The 18,572-nt window shown below is 52.2% G+C and overlaps 1 protein-coding gene across 2 annotated transcripts in view; it reads left to right on the forward strand.

Annotated features, from left to right (window-relative positions):
* Positions 1 to 18,572, forward strand: part of ADGRD1 (adhesion G protein-coupled receptor D1) — a 1,181,274-nt gene that overhangs the window by 312,825 nt on the left and 849,877 nt on the right. For both annotated transcript variants that reach the window (XM_085636451.1, XM_085636453.1), the window contains 2 exons: positions 10,724 to 10,799; positions 17,808 to 17,949. In XM_085636451.1, the coding sequence (XP_085492577.1) occupies positions 10,724 to 10,799; positions 17,808 to 17,949 (218 nt within the window). The remainder of the gene's footprint in view (positions 1 to 10,723; positions 10,800 to 17,807; positions 17,950 to 18,572) is intronic.

Raw genomic sequence — 18,572 nt, forward strand, 5'->3', positions numbered from 1 at the left:
GTGTGAAGTTCAGGATGTAAGGGGTGAGGTGTGAAGGGAGTCAGTGTGAAGCATAGGTTGTAAGGGAGGAAGCGTGAAGGGAGTTAATGTGATGTACAGGTTGTAAGGAGTAAGGCAGGAAGGGAGTCAGTGTGAAGTGCAGGTTGTATGGGGTGAGGCGTGAAGGGAGAGTGTAAAGTACAGTTTGTAAGGAGTGAGGCGTGAAGGGAGTCAGTGTGAAGTGCAGGTTGTAAGGAGCGAGGCAGGAAGGGAGACAGTGTAAAGTACAGGTTGTAACGGTGAGGTTGTAAGGGAATCAGTCTGAAGTACAGGTTCTAAAGGGTGAGGCGTGAAGGGAGTCAGTATGAAGTACTGGTTGTAAGGGGTGAGGCGTGAGGCGTGAAGCGAGTCAGTGTAAAGTACTGGTTGCAAGGAGGGAGGCATGAACTGACTCAGTGTGAGGTACAGGTTGTAAGGGGTGAGACGTGAAGAGAGTCAGTGTGAAGTACAGGCTGTAAGGGGTGAGGAGTGAAGGGAGTCATGGTAAAGTACTGATTGTAAGGGGTGAACCACGAAGGAAGTCGGTGTGAAGTACTGATTGTAAGGGGTGAGACGTGAAGGGAGTCAGAGTGAAGGACTGGTTGTAAGGGGTGACATGTGAAGGAAGTCAGTGGAAAGTACTGGTTGTAAGGGGTCAGGTAGAAAGGGAGTTGGTGTTAAGTGCAAGTTGTAAGGGGTGAGGCGTGACGTGAGTGAGTGTGAAGTACAGGTTGTAATGAGTCATGCAGGAAGGGAGTCAGTGTGAAGTGCAGGTTATAAGGGGTGAAGCGTGAAGGGAGTCTCTGTGAAGTACTGGTTGTGAGGGGTGAGGCGTGAAGGGAGTCAGTGTGAAGTACAGGTTGTAAGGAGTGAGGCAGGAAGGGAGTCCGTGTGAAGTGCAGGTGTAAAGGGCTGAGGCGTGAAGGGAGACAGTGTGAAGTACTGTTTGTAAGGGGTGAGGTGTGAAGGGAGTCAGTGTGAAGTACAGGTTGTAAGGCGTGAGGTGTGAAGGGAGTGAGTGTGAAGTACAGGTTGTAAGGGGTGAGGCGTGAACGGAGTGAGTGTGAAGTACAGGTTGTAAGGTGTGAGGCATGAAGGGAGTCTCTGTGAAGTGATGGATGTAAGGGGTGAGGCGTGAAGGGAGTCAGTGTGAAGTGCAGGTTATAAGGAGTGAGGTGTGAAGGGAGTCAGTGTGAAGTGCAGGTTGTAAGGGCTGAGGCGTGAAGGGAGTGAGTGTGAAGTCCAGGTTGTAAGGAGTGAGTCGTGAAGGGAGTCAGTGTGAAGTGCAGGTTGTAAGGTGTGAGGCGTGAAGGGAGTCAGTGTGAAGTGCAGGTTTTAAGGTGTGAGGAGTGAAGGGAGTCAGTGTGAAGTGCAGGTTGTAAGGGCTGAGGCGTGAAGGGAGTGAGTGTGAAGTCCAGGTTGTAAGGAGTGAGTCGTGAAGGGAGTCAGTGTGAAGTGCAGGTTGTAAGGTGTGAGGCGTGAAGGGAGTCAGTGTGAAGTGCAGGTTGTAAGGTGTGAGGAGTGAAGGGAGTCAGTGTGAAGTGCAGGTTGTAAGGGCTGAGGCGTGAAGGGAGTGAGTGTGAAGTCCAGGTTGTAAGGAGTGAGTCGTGAAGGGAGTCAGTGTGAAGTGCAGGTTGTAAGGAGTGAGTCGTGAAGGGAGTCAGTGTGAAGTGCAGGTTGTAAGGGCTGAGGCGTGAAGGGAGTCAGTGTGAAGTACAGGTTGTAAGGAGTGAGGCGTGAAGGAAGTCAGTGTGAAGTACAGATTGTAAGGAGTGAGGCGTGAAGGGAGTCAGTGTGAAGTACAGATTGTAAGGAGTGAAGCAGGAAGGGAGTAACTGTGAAGTGCAGGTTGTAAGGGCTGAGGCGTGAAGTGAGTCAGTGTGAAGTACAGGTTGTAAGGGGTGAGGAGTGAAGGGAGTGAGTGTGAAGTACAGGTTGTAAGGGGTGAGGCGTGAAGGGAGGGAGTGTGAAGTACAGGTTGTAAGGTGTGAGGCGTGAAGTGAAGGGAGTCTCTGTGAAGTACTGGATGTAAGGGGTGATGCGTGAAGGGAGTTAGTGTGAAGTACAGGTTGTAAGGAGTGAGGCGTGAAGGGAGTCAGTGTGATGTACAGGTTGTAAGGAGTGAGGCGTGAAGTGAGTCAGTGTGAAGTACAGATTGTAAGGGGTGAGGAGTGAAGGGAGTGAGGGTGAAGTACAGGTTGTAAGGGGTGAGGTGTGAAGGGAGGGAGTGTGAAGTACAGGTTGTAAGGTGTGAGGCGTGAAGTGAAGGGAGTCTCTGTGAAGTACTGGATGTAAGGGATGAGGCGTGAAGGGAGTTAGTGTGAAGTACAGGTTGTAAGGGCTCAGGGATGAATGGAGTCAGTGTGAAATAATAGTTGTAAGGGGTGAGGCAGGAAGGGAGTCCGTGTAAAGTACAGGTTGTAATGGTGAGGGTGTAAGGGAATCAGTGTGAAGTACATGTTGTAAAGAGTGAGGCAGTAGGGAGTCAGTGTGAAGTACAGGTTGTAAGGAGTGAGGCGTGAAGGGAGTTAGTGTGAAGTACTGTTTGTGAGGGTTGAGGTGTGAGGCGTGAAGGGATTCAGTGTGAAGTACAGGTTGTAAGGAGTGAGACAGGAAGGGAGTCAGTGAAAAGTACTGGTTGTAAGGGTGAGGGTGGAAGGGAATCAGTGTAAAGTACAGGTTGTAAAGGGTGAGACGTGAAAGGAGTCAGTGTGAAGCATAGGTTGTAACGAGTGAGGCATGAACGGAGTCAGTGTGAAGTGCAGCTTGTAAGGGGTGAGGCGTGAACAAACTCAGTGTGAAGTACAGGTTGTAAGTGTCTAGGAGTGAAGGGAGTGAGTGTGAAGTTCAGGATGTAAGGGTTGAGGTGTGAAGACAGTGTGAAGTATAGGTTGTAAGGGGTGAAGCTTGAAGAGAGTCAATGTGATGTACAGGTTGTAAGGAGTAAGGCAGGTAGGGAGTCAGTGTGAAGTGCAGGTAGTAAGGGGCGAGGCGTGAAGGGAGTCAGTGTAAAGTACAGGTTGTAAGGAGTGAGGCAGGAAGGGAGTAACTGTGAAGTGCAGGTTGTAAGGTGTGAGGCATGAAGGGAGTCAGTGTGAAGTACAGGTTGTAAGGTGTGAGGCGTGAAGGGAGTGAGTGTGAAGTACAGGTTGTAAGGTGTGAGGCGTGAAGGGAGTGAGTGTGAAGTATAGGTTGTAAGGTGTGAGGCGTGAAGGGAGTCTCTGTGAAGTACTGGATGTAAGGGGTGAGGCGTGAAGGGAGTGAGTGTGAAGTACAGGTTGTAAGGGGTGAGGCGTGAAGGGAGTGAGTGTGACGTGCAGGTTGTAAGGGCTGAGGCGTGAAGGGAGTCTCTGTGAAGTACTGGATGTAAGGGGTGAGGCGTGAAGGGAGTGAGTGTGAAGTACAGGTTGTAAGGTGTGAGGCGTGAAGGGAGTCAGTGTGAAGTGCAGGTTGTAAGGAGTGAGTCGTGATGGGAGTCAGTGTGAAGTACAGGTTGTAAGGGGGGAGGCGTGAAGGGAGTCAGTGTGAAGTGCAGCTTGTAAGGGGTGAGGCGTGAAGGGAGTCAGTGTGAAGTGCAGCTTGTAAGGGGTGAGGCGCAGAGGCGCAACTAGAGCCAAATTTCGGGGGGGGCTGAGCAAAAATTTCGGGGGGGGCTGAGCAAAAATTTCGGGGGGGGCTGAACTTTAAGCAATAGGCAGAGTGGAGCTGCAGGGGCTCTTAGAAGGGGTGAAACAACAGCGAGGCCTCATTAACATGCAAATGGTCTTTTAAAGACCTGTGAAGTGCTCGGGGGCGGCTGCTTTTTTGCCGGGGAAGGTGTCTCATCCCGGGCTGCCACACACGACGGGGGGGGCTGAAGCCCTGTGAGTCCAATGGGTGTTGCGCGCCTGGTGAGGCGTGAAGGGAGTGAGTGTGAAGTACAGGTTGTAAGGAGTGAGTCGTGAAGGGAGTCAGTGTGAAGTGCAGGTTGTAAGGGCTGAGGCGTGAAGGGAGTCAGTGTGAAGTACAGATGGTAAGGAGTGAGGTAAGAATGAAATCTGCGTCAAGTAGACGTTGTCGGGAGAGGCAAGAAGGGATGAAGGGAGTGAAGTACAACATGCCAGGGGTGAGGTAGGGGGCACACACAGGAGGAGAGGTCTTTGGGAGGAGTGGAAACGTTTACCAAACAAGCTGTTGTTGAAGGGAGCAAGGGCTGGCAAGGACTAGCAAGAACCAGGCCTGGTTTAGAGGTCAGTGTAGTGGGACACATGCCACAAACCCACAGATTTCTTGTCCACCCACCTCTGTCCGTGCACCTCCTCGGTCCACTGCCTCCTTTAGATATGGGAACCACCCTGTGTCCGACAGAGGAGCTGTTGTCCGCCCCTTGGGTGGACCCACCCTGACTGTCCTGATGCCACGCAGCCTCGGCTCCTATCACTGGAGGCTTTGCCACACTGTCTGCAGTGTACCTTCCTGCCTTGCATGGCAGTGCCAGGCAGGGCACCATTTTGCCAGCCTCGCTGCATTTTTCTTTGAAAAATGAAAAAAAAAAGCCTCTGGGCATTTTTTCAGTTTTATGAAGAAAGATGTCCATGACGTAAGCTGGAGCACTAGAGATGAAAACCATCTACCACCTGGTGTAGGGGCCCATTCCGAGGGCAGGGCGGCTGCTGCTGGGCTGCTGAGGGCTAGGGTGCTGCGTCTACCACCCGAGCTGCTTGGCAGTCACTCCACCCAGCTCTTAGTGCGTCTTCAACCAGAACTGCTCGAGCTGTGAAGACGTCACTCCTGTCCACCTGGCTTCCAGAAGAGACCTTGCATTGTTCTACCACCTGAGGGTCAGTCTATGGTCTGTCACTTCGCTGCGTGTTCATTTCTTGCTTCTATGCCTCTGGTAACTCACTGTGTGCTCTTTCCTTGCTTCCGTTCCTGTGACCTCAACTTGTGACCAGTTAAAGTATCTGCTGTTCAGTTCCGTGAACTCACTGAGTCCTTTGGGGCCCTTCCCTGCACCTCGTTTCTCGTGCTGTTCTCTGCGCTCCCACCTGTTGCCCGTTCTTGGGCCCGTCTTGCAGTTCACACCTTGTGAACTCACGGCGTGTTATTCTTATGTTTGTGCTGAATTCATATCTTGTGATTGCTGCCCGGTTCCGTGAACTCACTGAGTGTTCTCACTGAGTGCTGCTCCTTTCTTGGGGCCCTTCCCTTGCACCTCGTTTCTCGTGCTGTTCTGTGCGCTCCCGCCGGCTGCTCCTTTCTTGGGCCCCTCCCCTGCACCTCGTTTCTTGTGCTGTTCTCTGCGCTCCCGCCGGCTGCTCCTTTCTTGGGGCCCTTCCCTTGCACCTCGTTTCTCGTGCTGTTCTGTGCGCTCCCGCCTGTTGCCCGTTCTTGGGCCCTTCTTGCAGTTCACACCTTGTGAACTCACGGCGTGTTATTCTTATGTTTGTGCTGAATTCATATCTTGTGATTGCTGCCCGGTTCCGTGATCTCACTGAGTGTTCTCACTGAGTGTTACTCCTTTCTTGGGGCCCTTCCCTTGCACCTCGTTTCTCGTGCTGTTCTGTGCGCTCCCGCCGGCTGCTCTTTTCTTGCAGGGGCGTAACACAGCCCCCCGCATCCCCCGCAGTGGGGAGGGGGCAAGCTCCAGGGGGCCCCCTCAGCACTGCACTTCAGCCGGGGAGCTCCTAATAGAGTCCAGAGGGGGGCCCTCTACGTACGTTGCAGGCCCCCCCCCCCCTCAATTATCGTTACGCCACTGCTTTCTTGGGCCCTTCTTGCACCTCATACCTTGTGATGTGTGAGTATCTATTGTCGCATCTGTGACCTCCCGGTTTGTTTTTGTGCCGGTCCCTCTCCCGTGAACCGCGGGCTCGTGACGAGTGTGAGTACGTGGAGCCGGTCACGGGGCCCCTCGTGGTACCCGAAATAGCTTGGAGTATGTGCGCTGGCCCCCAGGCGTGCGACCTCTCACCGGGTCTGAGCGGGTTTCTCGTTCACTGGTGAGTTCACCAGGGCTGGCCTCACTCGTGACCACCCCCCAGTCTGGGGTCCAGGCCCAGCTGTTGTCCGTCTGCGCGAGGCTTGTGGGCATCTGACGTGCGATACGAGACCCTCTGACCTTTCCGAAGGTCAGAGGTACTCGGGAAGGCAGATATAATACAATATTGTAAGTGGAAGAAAAGGCAGACAAGTGCTGCCGGAGTAAACTCTTCACACTGCTTCCTAGTGAGGAGCCCACATCACACAGAGGTATGTCCCATCACACAGAGGTGTGTCCATCACACAGAGGTATGTCCTATCATACAGAGGTATGCCATAACACACAGAGGTATGTCCCATCACACAGAGCTATGTCCTATCACACAACACAGAGGTATGTCCCATCACACAGAGGTATGTCCCATCACACAGTGGTATGTCCCATCACACAGAGGTATGTCCCATCACACAGAGGTATTTCCTATCGTACAGAGCTATGACATAACACACAGAGGTATGTCCCATCACACAGAGGTATGTCCTATCACACAGAGGTATGTCCTATCACACAGAAGTATGTCCTATCACACCGAGGTATGTCCCATCACACAGAGGTATGTCCAATCACACAGAGGTATGTCCTATCACACAATGGTATGTCCTGTCACACAATGGTATGTCCTATCACACAGTAGTACGTCATATCCCGCAGAGGTATGTCCCATCACACAGAGGTATGTCCCATCACACAGAGGTATGTCTTATCACACAGAGATATGTCCTATCACACAGTGGTATGTCCTACACACAGTGGTATGTCCTATCACACAGAAGTATGTCCTATCACACAGAGGTATGTCCCATCACACAGTGGTATGTCCCATCACACAGAGGTATGTCCCATCACACAGAGGTATTTCCTATCGTACAGAGCTATGACATAACACACAGAGGTATGTCCCATCACACAGAGGTATGTCCTATCACACAGAGGTATGTCCTATCACACAGAAGTATGTCCTATCACACCGAGGTATGTCCCATCACACAGAGGTATGTCCAATCACACAGAGGTATGTCCTATCACACAATGGTATGTCCTGTCACACAATGGTATGTCCTATCACACAGTAGTACGTCATATCCCGCAGAGGTATGTCCCATCACACAGAGGTATGTCCCATCACACAGAGGTATGTCTTATCACACAGAGATATGTCCTATCACACAGTGGTATGTCCTACACACAGTGGTATGTCCTATTATACAGAGGTATGTCTTATAATACACTGGTATATCCTATCACACAGAGGTATATCCTATCACACAGTGGCATGTCCAATCACACAGAGGTATGTCCTATCACACAGAGGTATGTCCTATCACACAGTGCCATGTCCTATTACACAGAGGTATGTCGTATCCCGCAGAGGTATGTCCTATCACACAGTGGCATGTCCTATCACACAGAGGTATGTCCTATCACACAATGGTATGTTCTATCACACAGAGGTATGTCCTATCACACAGTGATAGTCTAGCATACAGTGGTACGTCCTATCACACAGTGGTATGTCCTATCACACAGTGGTACGTCCTATCACACAGTGATACTCTATCATACAGTGGTACGTCCTATCACACAGAGGTATGTCCTATCACACAGAGGTATGTCCTATCACACAGTGGTACGTCCTATCACACAGTGGTACGTCCTATCACACAGTGGTACGTCCTATCACACAGTGATACTCTATCATACAGTGGTACGTCCTATCACACAGAGGTACGTCCTATCAGACAGTGGTATGTCCTATCACACAGTGGTATGTCCTATCATACAGTGGTATGTCCAATCACACAGAGGTATGTCCTATCACACAGAGGTATGTCCTATCACACAGAGGTATGTTCTATCACACAATGGTATGTCCTATCACACAGAGGTATGTTCTATCACACAATGGTATGTCCTATCACACAGAGGTATGTTCTATCACACAATGGTATGTCCTGTCACACGGTGGCACAAGCAACAAGGGTCACACGTCGTGCCCCTGAGAGCCAGGAGTGAGCAGCGCCATTGTAAACATTTATTGAAATACCAGTTGTACCAATCTGGCTGGGTGAATTAATGGCCCGGTAAGGCCACACATAGGAAGAGAAGTATATTAATAATCAAAGCTTAGAAAAACTTAAAGGAGGTCATGCTTGATTCATTGCTCCATCCGATTCAATATAATGCTCACGTTGTAGTCCCACAGTGCAACAACCAGTGTGTAGTGAGCGGTGCACGCGCAGACACAGCCGCCTCTTGGTATGAGTCCCTTACGGAATAATGAACTCATACAGAGTCATTTGTACTATCAGTAATTTACTAAATGAGCCCGCATTGAACCGCCGTGTTTATAATGGCATCACACGGTGAGCACAGGGACGCGCAGGGATCCCCTCTAGGAGTAGGTTACCAGCTCGCGTGTTGGGTTCGTCGGGGCTTTGTTTCAGCCCAATGGCCCGGAAGGTGAGCCCAGAAGTCTATATTTGTATGCTCTGAAGAGGGTGGGGGGTTCCTAGGCGCCCGCACCATCTCTGCCCCCCCCCGACTCATCAGGCCTCCACGACCTGAATGCCCCTCCCAGTTGGTGAATACGTGTTTTTAGACTGACAGGCCTGATACCAGAGCCTATTCTCCAGTCTCACTTCTGGTCCATTCTGGAATTCTGGCCCCTGGGGTCCCTTCTCCCCTTTGTCCCTTCTCCCAGGTGAATCATCTTTCCTCCGAGACCTTCGCACTCTTCCTGAGAGGTCTTCTCCCCGCTGGTCCCATCTCACTTGGCCATAGATGTCCCTTCTCCCCCTGGTCCCTTCTCCTCCTAGTCTCTTCTCCCCTTGGTCCCTTCTCCCTCCTGGTCCCTTCTCCCTCCTGGTCCCTTCTCCCTCCTGGTCCCTTCTCCCTCCTGGTCCCTCCTCCCCCTGGTCTCTTCTCCTCCTGGTCCCTTCTCCCCTTGGTCCCTTCTCCCTCCTAGTCTCTTCTCCCCTTGGTCCCTTCTCCCCCTCGTCTCTTCTCCCCTTGGTCCCTTCTCCCTCCTGGTTTCTTCTCCCCCTGTTCCCTTCTCCAATAGTCCCTTCTCCCCCTGGTCTCATCTCCCCCTGGTCCCTTCTCCCCCTAGTCCCTTCTCCCTACTGGTCCCTTCTCCCTACTGGTCCCTTCTCCCTCCTGGTCCCTTCTTCCCTGGTCCCTTCTTCCCCTGTCCCTTCTCCCCCTAGTCCCTTCTCCCTCCTGTTGCCTTCTCCCTGTGGTCCCTTCTCCCCTTGGTCCCTTCTCCCCTGTTCCCTTCTCCCTCCTGGTCTCTTCTCCCCCTGGTCCTTTATATCCCTGGTCCCTTCTCCCTCCTGTTGCCTGCTCCCTGTGGTCCCTTCTCCCCTTGGTCCCTTCTCCCCTGCTCCCTTCTCCCTCCTGGTCTCTTCTGCCCCTGGTCCCCTATCTGCCTGGTCTCTTCTCCCCCTGGTCCCTTCTCCCCCTAGTCCCTTCTCCTCCTGGTCCATTCTCCCCGTGGTCCCTTCTCCCCCTGGCCCCTTCTCCCTCCTGGTCCCTTCTCCCCCTGGCCCCTTCTCCCTCCTGGTCCCTTCTCCCCCTGGTCCCTTCTCCTCCTAGTCCCTTCTCCTCCTGGTCCGTTCTCCTCCTGTTCTCTTCTCCCTCCTGGTCCCTTCTCCCCCTGGCCCCTTTTCCCCCTAGTCCCTTCTCCCTCCTGGTCCCTTCTCCCCCTGGTCCCTTCTCCTCCTGGCCCCTTCTCCCCCTAGTCCCTTCTCCCCCCTGGTCCCTTCTCCCCCTGGTCCCTTCTCCCCCTGACCTCTTCTCCCCCTAGTCCCTTGTCCCTCCTGGTCCCTTCTCCCCCTGGTCCCTTCTCCCCCTGGGCCCTTCACCCCTGTTTCCTTCTCCCTCCTGGTCTCTTCTCCCCCTGGTCCCTTCTCCCCCTGGCCCCTTCTCCCCTAGTCCCTTCTCTCTCCTGGTCCGTTCTCCCCCTGGGCCCTTCTCCCCCTGGGCCCTTCTCCCCTGTTTCCATCTCCCTCCTGGTCTCTTCTGCCCCTGGTCCCATATCTCCCTGGTCCCTTCTTCCTCCCGGTCCCTTCTCCCCTTGGTCCCTTCTCCCTCCTGGTCCCTTCTCCCCTTGGTCCCTTCTCCCCCTGGCCCCTTCTCCCCCTGGCCCCTTCTCCCCCTGGCCCCTTCTCCCCTGGTCCTCCCTTCTCCCCCTGGTCCCTTCTCCCCCTGGTCCCTTCTCCTCCTGGTCCGTTCTCCTCCTGTTCTCTTCTCCCTCCTGGTCTCTTCTCCCCCTAGTCCCTTCTCCCCCTTGTCCCTTCTCTCTCCTGCCCCTCCCCCCTTCCGCTGGTCCCTTCTCTCCCTAGTCCCTTCTCTTTCCTGGTCCCTCCCCCCTCCTTAGCCCTCTTCCTGGGAGGTCTTCTCCCTGCTAGTGCCATCTCACTGCTGACCCCTTCTCGCTCTTGGCCCCTTCTGGAATCCTGGCCCCTTGGGTCCCTCCTCGCTGCTGGTCTTTCTCCCTCAAGGCCTCTCCTTCCCGCCATTCCCCAACCCTCGGGGCCCCCTCCTCTCGACCCGAGCCCCCCACCCCTCTCAGAGAGCAGGTGCCACACAAGTCCTGCACAATTAGTAACAGCCCCCCCGCCATGTGTGCGCCATGTGTGCTCTGCGCACTGACCACTAACCTCTCTCTCAACTCTTTCCTAGCTCGGACAACCATCGTGGGTCTGCTCTATCACAAGATGCACGCGTACTATCGCGACATTCGTCCGAGCGACACCAGGTGAGTGCCACACAGGTTGTGTCTATCCAGGGCACAAGTCCTAAGAAACAGAAGTGGGGGGACTAACCTAGGTAATCAGTATGCAAGTGACATCACGGTGCGTGACATCACAGTGCGTGACATCATATAGTGCTTTAAAAAAAAAATGTGATATTTAAATTATTACAACGCCTCCTCAGGGGTAGTAAGCACTATATAAATGCTATTTATTTTGTGTTAATACTGGGAAAGATTGACACATCTGAGGTTCCTGCAGCGCATGTATATCACGTAAACAGCCTGAACAAAGCGAAAAGCTGCCTCTCTTAAGTATGTGTGAAGTGCTAACAAGGTGGGAGCCTTTGTTTCCCCTCTGCTGCATGTGCTTCTAGGTGTGAGGCTCCTGACTGCTCCCAGCCAAGAGACTCCAGCCATAGGAGGTCTGATGACCCCTCAAAATCGGCATTTGTTATGGGCCGAGCAGGAGTCTAAACTAAGAAAGCCCCCTCCCCGCCTGCACTTTGTTGTTGATCAAAAGCAGACAACAAGGTGCAGGCCATACACCGGGACGAATTCAGCATATTTTTCAGTGGGGCCCAACTTCTTGTCAGGGTGCACGGTGTCCACCCTGTGAAAATAGTGGGTGGACACCGTCCACCCACGTGTACCCCGACTTGTGCCCTGTGTCCATAATTAAAGGTGACGCCATATCTGGGGCGGGCATTCATGCTCCCAAACAGACCAGTGCAAAAACAACATTGGATGGACAGAATGCAGAACAATGTCATACATTCACCCCAGTACAGAGATCTGGGCCTAAATCCATAGTTTGTTTGCTCACCATGCCGTTCCAGTTTGAACCCAGCCATATGCAAATCAGTCTTGACCCTGTGCCTCATGGGAACAGTCCAGCCCGAACTGCCATGCCAGGTCCTCCCTGGACTGGAAACAAGCATCCTAGGACCGGTTTCGGGTTTTCACCCCTCTTCAGCCAGGATAGCTTGATTCCAGTGACATGGAGAGCACGGGACTCACGTCTGGGCATACCCTTCCCACTCGGGGTGACAAATGCAAATACAACAGTAGATGGACAGAATGCAGAACAATATCATACATTCACCCCAGTACGGAGATCTGGGCCTAAATCAATGTTCCAGTTGGAACCCAGCCATATGCAAATCAGTCTTGACCCTGTGCCTCATGGGAACAGTCCAGCCCGAACTGCCAAGCTAGGTCCTCCCTGAACTGGAAACAAGCATCCTAGGACCGGTTTCAGGTTTTCACCCCTCTTCAGCCAGGATAGCTTGATTCCAGTGACATGAAGAGCCCGGGACCCACGTCTGGGCATACCCTTCCCACTCGGGGTGACAAATGCAAAAACAACAGTAGATGGACAGGATGCAGAACAATGACATACATTCACCCCAGTACAGAGATCTGGGCCTAAATCCATAGTTTTTTTGCTCACCATGCCATTCCAGTTTGAACCCAGCCATTTGCAAATCAGTCTTGACCCTGCGCCTCATGGGAACAGTCCAGCCCGAACTGCCAAGCCAGGTCCTCCCTGGACTGGAAACAAGCATCCTAGGACCGGTTTCGGGTTTTCACCCCTCTTCAGCCAGGATAACTTGATTCCAGTGACATGGAGAGCACGGGACCCACGTCTGGGCATACCCTTCCCACTCGGGGTGACAAATGCAAAAACAACAGTAGATGGACAGGGGTGGCATGGTGAGCAAAAGAATGATGGATTTAACCCAGATCTCTTGACTGGGGGTGAATGTTTTGATTTGTTCTGTATTCCGTCCATCAATTGTGTGTCTTTTGCCCAAACAGACCAGTGCATTCTGGGAGCTGTGATTAACAACGTCCATTCAAAGATGGAAACACCCCTATGTTGCCCTGACTGCAAGTTCATTGTTTTTATCCACAGACTCCTCCTCCCCTCTGTGTGGTACCTCTCACCCTCAGGATGACTGCTCCTAGTGTACAGACCCTCACTTCCACACAGACCCCTCCTCCCCTCTGTGTGGTACCTCTCACCCTAAGGATGACTGCTCCTGGTGTACAGACCCTTCACCTCCACACAGACCCCTCCTCCCCTCTGTGTGGTACTTCTCACCCTAAGGATGACTGCTCCTGGTGTACAGACCCTTCACCTCCACCCAGACCACTCCTCCCCTCTGTGTGTTGTACCTTTCACCCTGGGGATCACTGCTCCTGCTGTACTGACCCTTCACCTCCACACAGATCCCTTCCCGCCCTCTGTGTGGTACCGCTCACCCTGGGGATCACTGCTCCTGCTGCACAGACCCTTCACCTCCATACAGACCCCTCCCGCCCTCTGTGTGGTACCTCTCACCCTGGGGATTACTACTCCTGCTTTACATGCCCTTCACCTCCACGCAGACCCCTTCCCACCCTCTGTGTGGTACCTCTCACACTGGGGATCACTGCTTCCCCTGTACAGACCCTTCACCTCCACACAGACCCCTCCCGCGCTCTGTTTGTGGTACCTTTCACCCTGAGGATCACTGCTCCTGGTGTACAGACCCTTCACCCCCACACAGACCCCTCCCTGCCCTCTGTGTGTGGTACGTCTCACCCTGGGGATCACTGCTCCTGCTCTACAGACCCCTCACCTCCACACAGACCCATCCCTGCGCTCTGTATGTGTGGTTCGTCTCACCCTGGGAATCACTGCTTCTGGTGTACAGACCCCTCACCTCCACACAGACCCGTCCCGCCCTTTTTGTGTGGTACCTCTCACCCTGGGGATCACCGCTCCTGGTGTATCAACCCTTTACCTCCACACAGACACCTCCCCGCCCTCTGTGTGTGGTACCTCTCACCCTGGGCGTCACTGCTTCTGCTGTACAAACCCTTCACCTCCATACAGACCCCTCCCGCCCTCTGTGTGGTACCTCTCACCCTGGGGATCACTGCTCCTGCTGCACAGACCCTTCACCTCCACACAGACCCCTCCCTGCCCTCTGTGTGTGGTACCTCTCACCCTGGGGATTACTGGTCTAGCATCACTGACCCTTCCCCTGTTGATCATTTTTCCTGCTGTTCACTCCCTTCTCTCATTTGCGTTCAATGCCTCCTTTCTTGAAAGTCATACCCTGTGTAAGGAAGCTGGCTTCTTGCAGGGTTATACCACACTCACTCGTTGCCCTCATTGTGCCCACTATGTACTGGTGTAATGGCTCTGAAATGCCCTGAGCTCTGCTAAACAGGATCAGTACATGTGCTCGTACCCTTGAAATGGTGTGTGTTTAATTGGCTTGTACCAAATCGGTATAATCAGACTTACTTGTAAGTCCCTAGTATATGGTACCAGGGGTACCTCTGGCCTGTAGGTATCTTCTGGCATCAGGTTTCTTACCCGCTCCGGTCGTGGTCGGGGGGAACCTTCAGATTGACGTTGCAGGCATGGACTCTGGCCTGTCGGCTGAGATGTCTCTCGTAGACTGCCACACTAGTTGTGCCCCACAAGTACAACAAGGTAAAGCATTTCTTCCAGTCTGCGGCTGGATGGGCAGTTTAAAACTGCTAACTTGAATATGTCATTTAAAGTATGTCAGAGCCCAAACCTCTATTTTTAATTTATGTAAGTCACCCCTATGGCAGGCCTAACAAGCCCAAAGGCAAAGTGCTATATGGGACATGTACTTTTACATTTCCCTGCAGTAAATACCCCAAATTGTCATTTTACTGTAGAAAGACTGGTAGCTGTATTGGCAAGTACAAAGTTACAGGCTGGCCCCGCAGCCCTGATAACCTATGAATGGGACTGCTAAGGTTAGTACCGTTTGGTATCAAGGGAATCTGTGCATTAAATCAGATTTAATGATTAAATTGAATTTAATGTCACTGGTGGACAAAGTTCAGCTTTAGAAACTGCCTTTTTTAGTTGCCCATGGTTTCCAATGCCCGTTTACTCATGTACACAAGCTTGTCTGTCGACAGCTTTCTGCCCACCTGGGGAGACATGCTAATGACTCCCAGGAAAAGACACAATAGGGGCCTACATGGGAGAGAGGTGTTACTTCCAACCTGCAGGAATCCACACAGGTGTAAGCCCAACAAGCAAGCCTCAAAGGACAAGCCCACTTTAAAGGGCAAACGGGTAACAATTAAGAGTGGTGTACTTTATTGTTTAGGTAGACAAGCTGACACAGGGGACAAGAGAGCAGCAGCTAGTTGTCAAACTGTTTTTTCTGGCGGCATGTAGCCCCGTGGTATTATCCACACCGCTGCCATTAGGCTAAGGAGCTCTGAGTGTGAGCAAGGGGACTCGTCATGTTGGGAGTGGCAGAATGCTGCATCCTGGAATAGCCATATGCCACACATCCCAGGAAGTGGTCATCAGGAGGGAGGGAACCTAGTAGCCCATTGGCTCTCAACCACATCCTACCCTGAAGACATTTCCTTGCAATAAATAGGGCACACAGAAGTCAGCTCTCTACTGGCTGGAAGAAGGACTGAAGGAGGAATGACCTGGTGCACAGTGGATCCGGCAAAGAGAGGCCACACCCGCGTGGACTGCACCTGCTGCACCTGGTGGCTAGCAAGAGAAGGGACTGTGCCAGCTGTGTCTTCCTTGGTGAGAACTCACTCCTGAGCCCAGCCAAGGCCAGAGACTCCAATAGTCAGTCGGCTGATCCCCTGTTCCCTGTCCAGGACAACAACAAAGCAAGATGCTTCCTGGGGCAATTTGGTAGCCCAAGTCGCCGGATCGCCACTCCTTGCTGCTGTGTAGCACCCAGGACCCACCACTCAAACTTGCACCCGAGTTTGCTGGGCTCAGGAGATCCATTGGAGTACATCTTGGTTGGCCAGTAACCAAGTTATCATCCAAGGAAAGATCTTGCTGTAACCGCGACACCGGGCGACTGGTAGTCCAGTGGCAACTGGACTTCTGCCAATCTGGAGAGGGCTTTGTAGGACGTTGATCTTGTGACCAGGACCACCTAGCCAAAATCAGGTACCGAGGAGTAGTCGCAGCAAGACCCACGTCAACGGCACAGCATCCACAGCATCCTTGGAGCACCTTCAGAATCCTTCACCCCTTGCATCAGGACCACTTCCATGATTCCCCTGACACCAGCTCAGCATCCACAGCATCCTTGGAGCACCTTCAGAATCCTTCACCCCTTGCACCAGGACCACTTTGTAGGAATCCATTGCAACGCGGATAAAGTGGCTGGAACTGTTGAGGGTCTGCTTCTCATGTGGAGGGAACTGTTCTTGTGGACCTTGCTGGCCTCCCTGCCAGATTTGGTCGTCCCAAGTACTTCTAACCAACTGCATTGATTCTCAAGTTTTGAAGTGTCAAATTTGTTGAATTTGCCTCGGCTTGTTTGCGGATAAATGAAAATGCTTTGATTTATGATTACTTGTAACCTCTATATCTCTGGAACCCTGGGGTGGATTTTGTTTTGTTCTAGTTTCTAAATTCTTTAAAAATATGGTCTATTTTTAGAAATATAGTCTGTTTCTATGGGTCTGTGTAATGTTGTTACACTTGTTCCTTTCTGTGAGCCTTGCTGCTCAGTGCCACAGCTACCCAGGGTTGAGCTGAGGGTTTCACAGACGAAACCTAAGGGTCCCGAAGAGGTTGGTTAGAGTGTTACATGGTCAGGTTACACAACCGCATCATAAAATACACCCCCATTTCCTCAAACTCTGACATGGTTCTTGTGAACCAGGTAAAGTCGATAGGGACATTCCTGGCTCATTTTAGGTAGTGCCAACACTTTAATTGAATGATGAGCTGTACAATGGCGCGGTCGCATTCGCCCTTTGAGCTGGGGTTGGCAGAGGCACCACTGAGCAGACAGCCACGGTGTGGGCGAGATAGGAAAAGCAGAACCTCTGCTGGGACGTGAACGATATAGAATATTTATTACTATTATAAAAATAGGCAGCGCATAAGTTATGAGCCCTTGGGAATGCAGAAGGTGATTACATGGGGCCGGTGACGCCAGAGGCGGTGATAAGTAAGCTACCGTGATTGGCAGCTGTTCAGGGGGCAGATGTGGAAGTGACTCAGAGTTAAAGGGATAGTGTTAGAGCGCCTGGAAGCCACGAGGATTCAGGCGCGCAGCTATCTCTATGCGCCTGCGACTTACACAACTTGAATACCAACCTGGGCATCTTCTGAAGGTGTTTAACCTGGAACCCACCAATGGCGCGTCTTTCCAGGATCCCACCCGAGTGACGTCAAGACATCCAGCTGCAGGACGCTTTCACTCAGCCCCAGGAGCTGGCCACGCGCCTCCATCTGTCATTGCCTCTCCCATCATGGCGCCTGGTCTCACCCACATACGGAATCATAAGTGGTAACAAGAACCACCCCTCCCTTTGCCCCTTTAATATCACGTCAACAAAACGAACATCTTTTCATGACACAGGGTTCCCATGGTTTCACTCGTCTGGTGCTCTGCCTTTCACCTTTGTTCTATTAACTCAAATATCAAATACAAATCGGTGTTACTGAGTGGGATGACAACACGCCTGTGATTTACAGTATGAACCCGTGGTGACGTCTGTGGCTACAGGTGACGAATAAAATATGATGCTGACATACAGACTAGTGTCCTGAATAGGGCCTCCTACTGTTTTAAAATGGCTCCGAGGGCCCCTTTGATATGGAGAGTGTGCCCTTATGAGTACTTGGAAAGTGTTTTTCTGTAGGCTGCTTTACCACCATTTTCAGACTGTGCTTATAATATGTATCTTGACTGTCCAAGCCAGTAGGCCTGGGCGAGAGTCATTCAATTATCAGGCTTGCTTGTGAAAGGCTTACAGGGCTGGGCCAAAGCCAGGCACATGCTTGAATGCCACGACTGACTCTTCTCCTACCCTATCAGCCAGTAAGGGCCACCTGCCCCCCACAAATCTCTTCAGTGTTCCCCTTGGACAGTTCGCCGCTCATTGGTGCTTATAACCGACTCACAATTACTTTATTTGGCATGTTCCTGTGCACCCCCATCACTCACCCCAGGTCTTGTCCCATTTCAGAATCGAAGGTGCTTTGAAATACAAGGACCGCGTGATCCATGCCACCAGTCACCTCATCTCCCTGAAGGTGGACCCGCAGCCCACCCTGTCTCAGAACCTCTCCGGGTCTCCGGTGATCACCATACATCTGGCCCACGTCTTGGTAAGTGCCATGCGCATGCGTCAGAGCTGGTACTGTAGCTTGGTTCCCTTCAGTGCTGCAGCTTTTCTGTCTCAGATAGGTCAGGCAGACTTGTTAAGAATCAGTACAGACACGTGGCGGTGCTGCTCTGCCTTTATTGGCCTTCCTCAGGGACTGAGTGCTTGGGTAGTCTCCAAATTTCTCTATAAACCCATAAATCTATATGCCTTTTAAGAAAAGTTGGACATCCGCTCCAGTGGCGGCCATTTTGTTTAGCTGCGTCACTTCCTCCCTTGCTGTGTTCTTGAATCTGTGACTGTGGCTTGGCAAACATTGCTCACCCTGACAGCTGTCTGACAGCACTGTGTCTATTTAATCCTGGCAGGAAACGTGTTGTTGATCAGCATGCAAACAACACGACCTGCCCATAACCGGTTATTAATTTCCTTGATTGTTTTATCGATTGATCGCACGGAGTCTGTGAATGCGCCTGTGCCTTTTCATCCTCTGTGGACTGTGACCCCTCTGGGCATTATTTGCGACCTGTGAGGACAATGATAATTGTATACGCTTTCAGTTTTATTCCTAGGGTGGGTGGCTGTTGTTATGTTCTTTGCCTTCTGTGCCACGGCCTGGATGTGGCA

The sequence above is a fragment of the Triturus cristatus genome, chromosome 11 (assembly GCF_964204655.1).
Source record: "Triturus cristatus chromosome 11, aTriCri1.1, whole genome shotgun sequence".
NCBI lineage: Eukaryota > Metazoa > Chordata > Amphibia > Caudata > Salamandridae > Triturus > Triturus cristatus.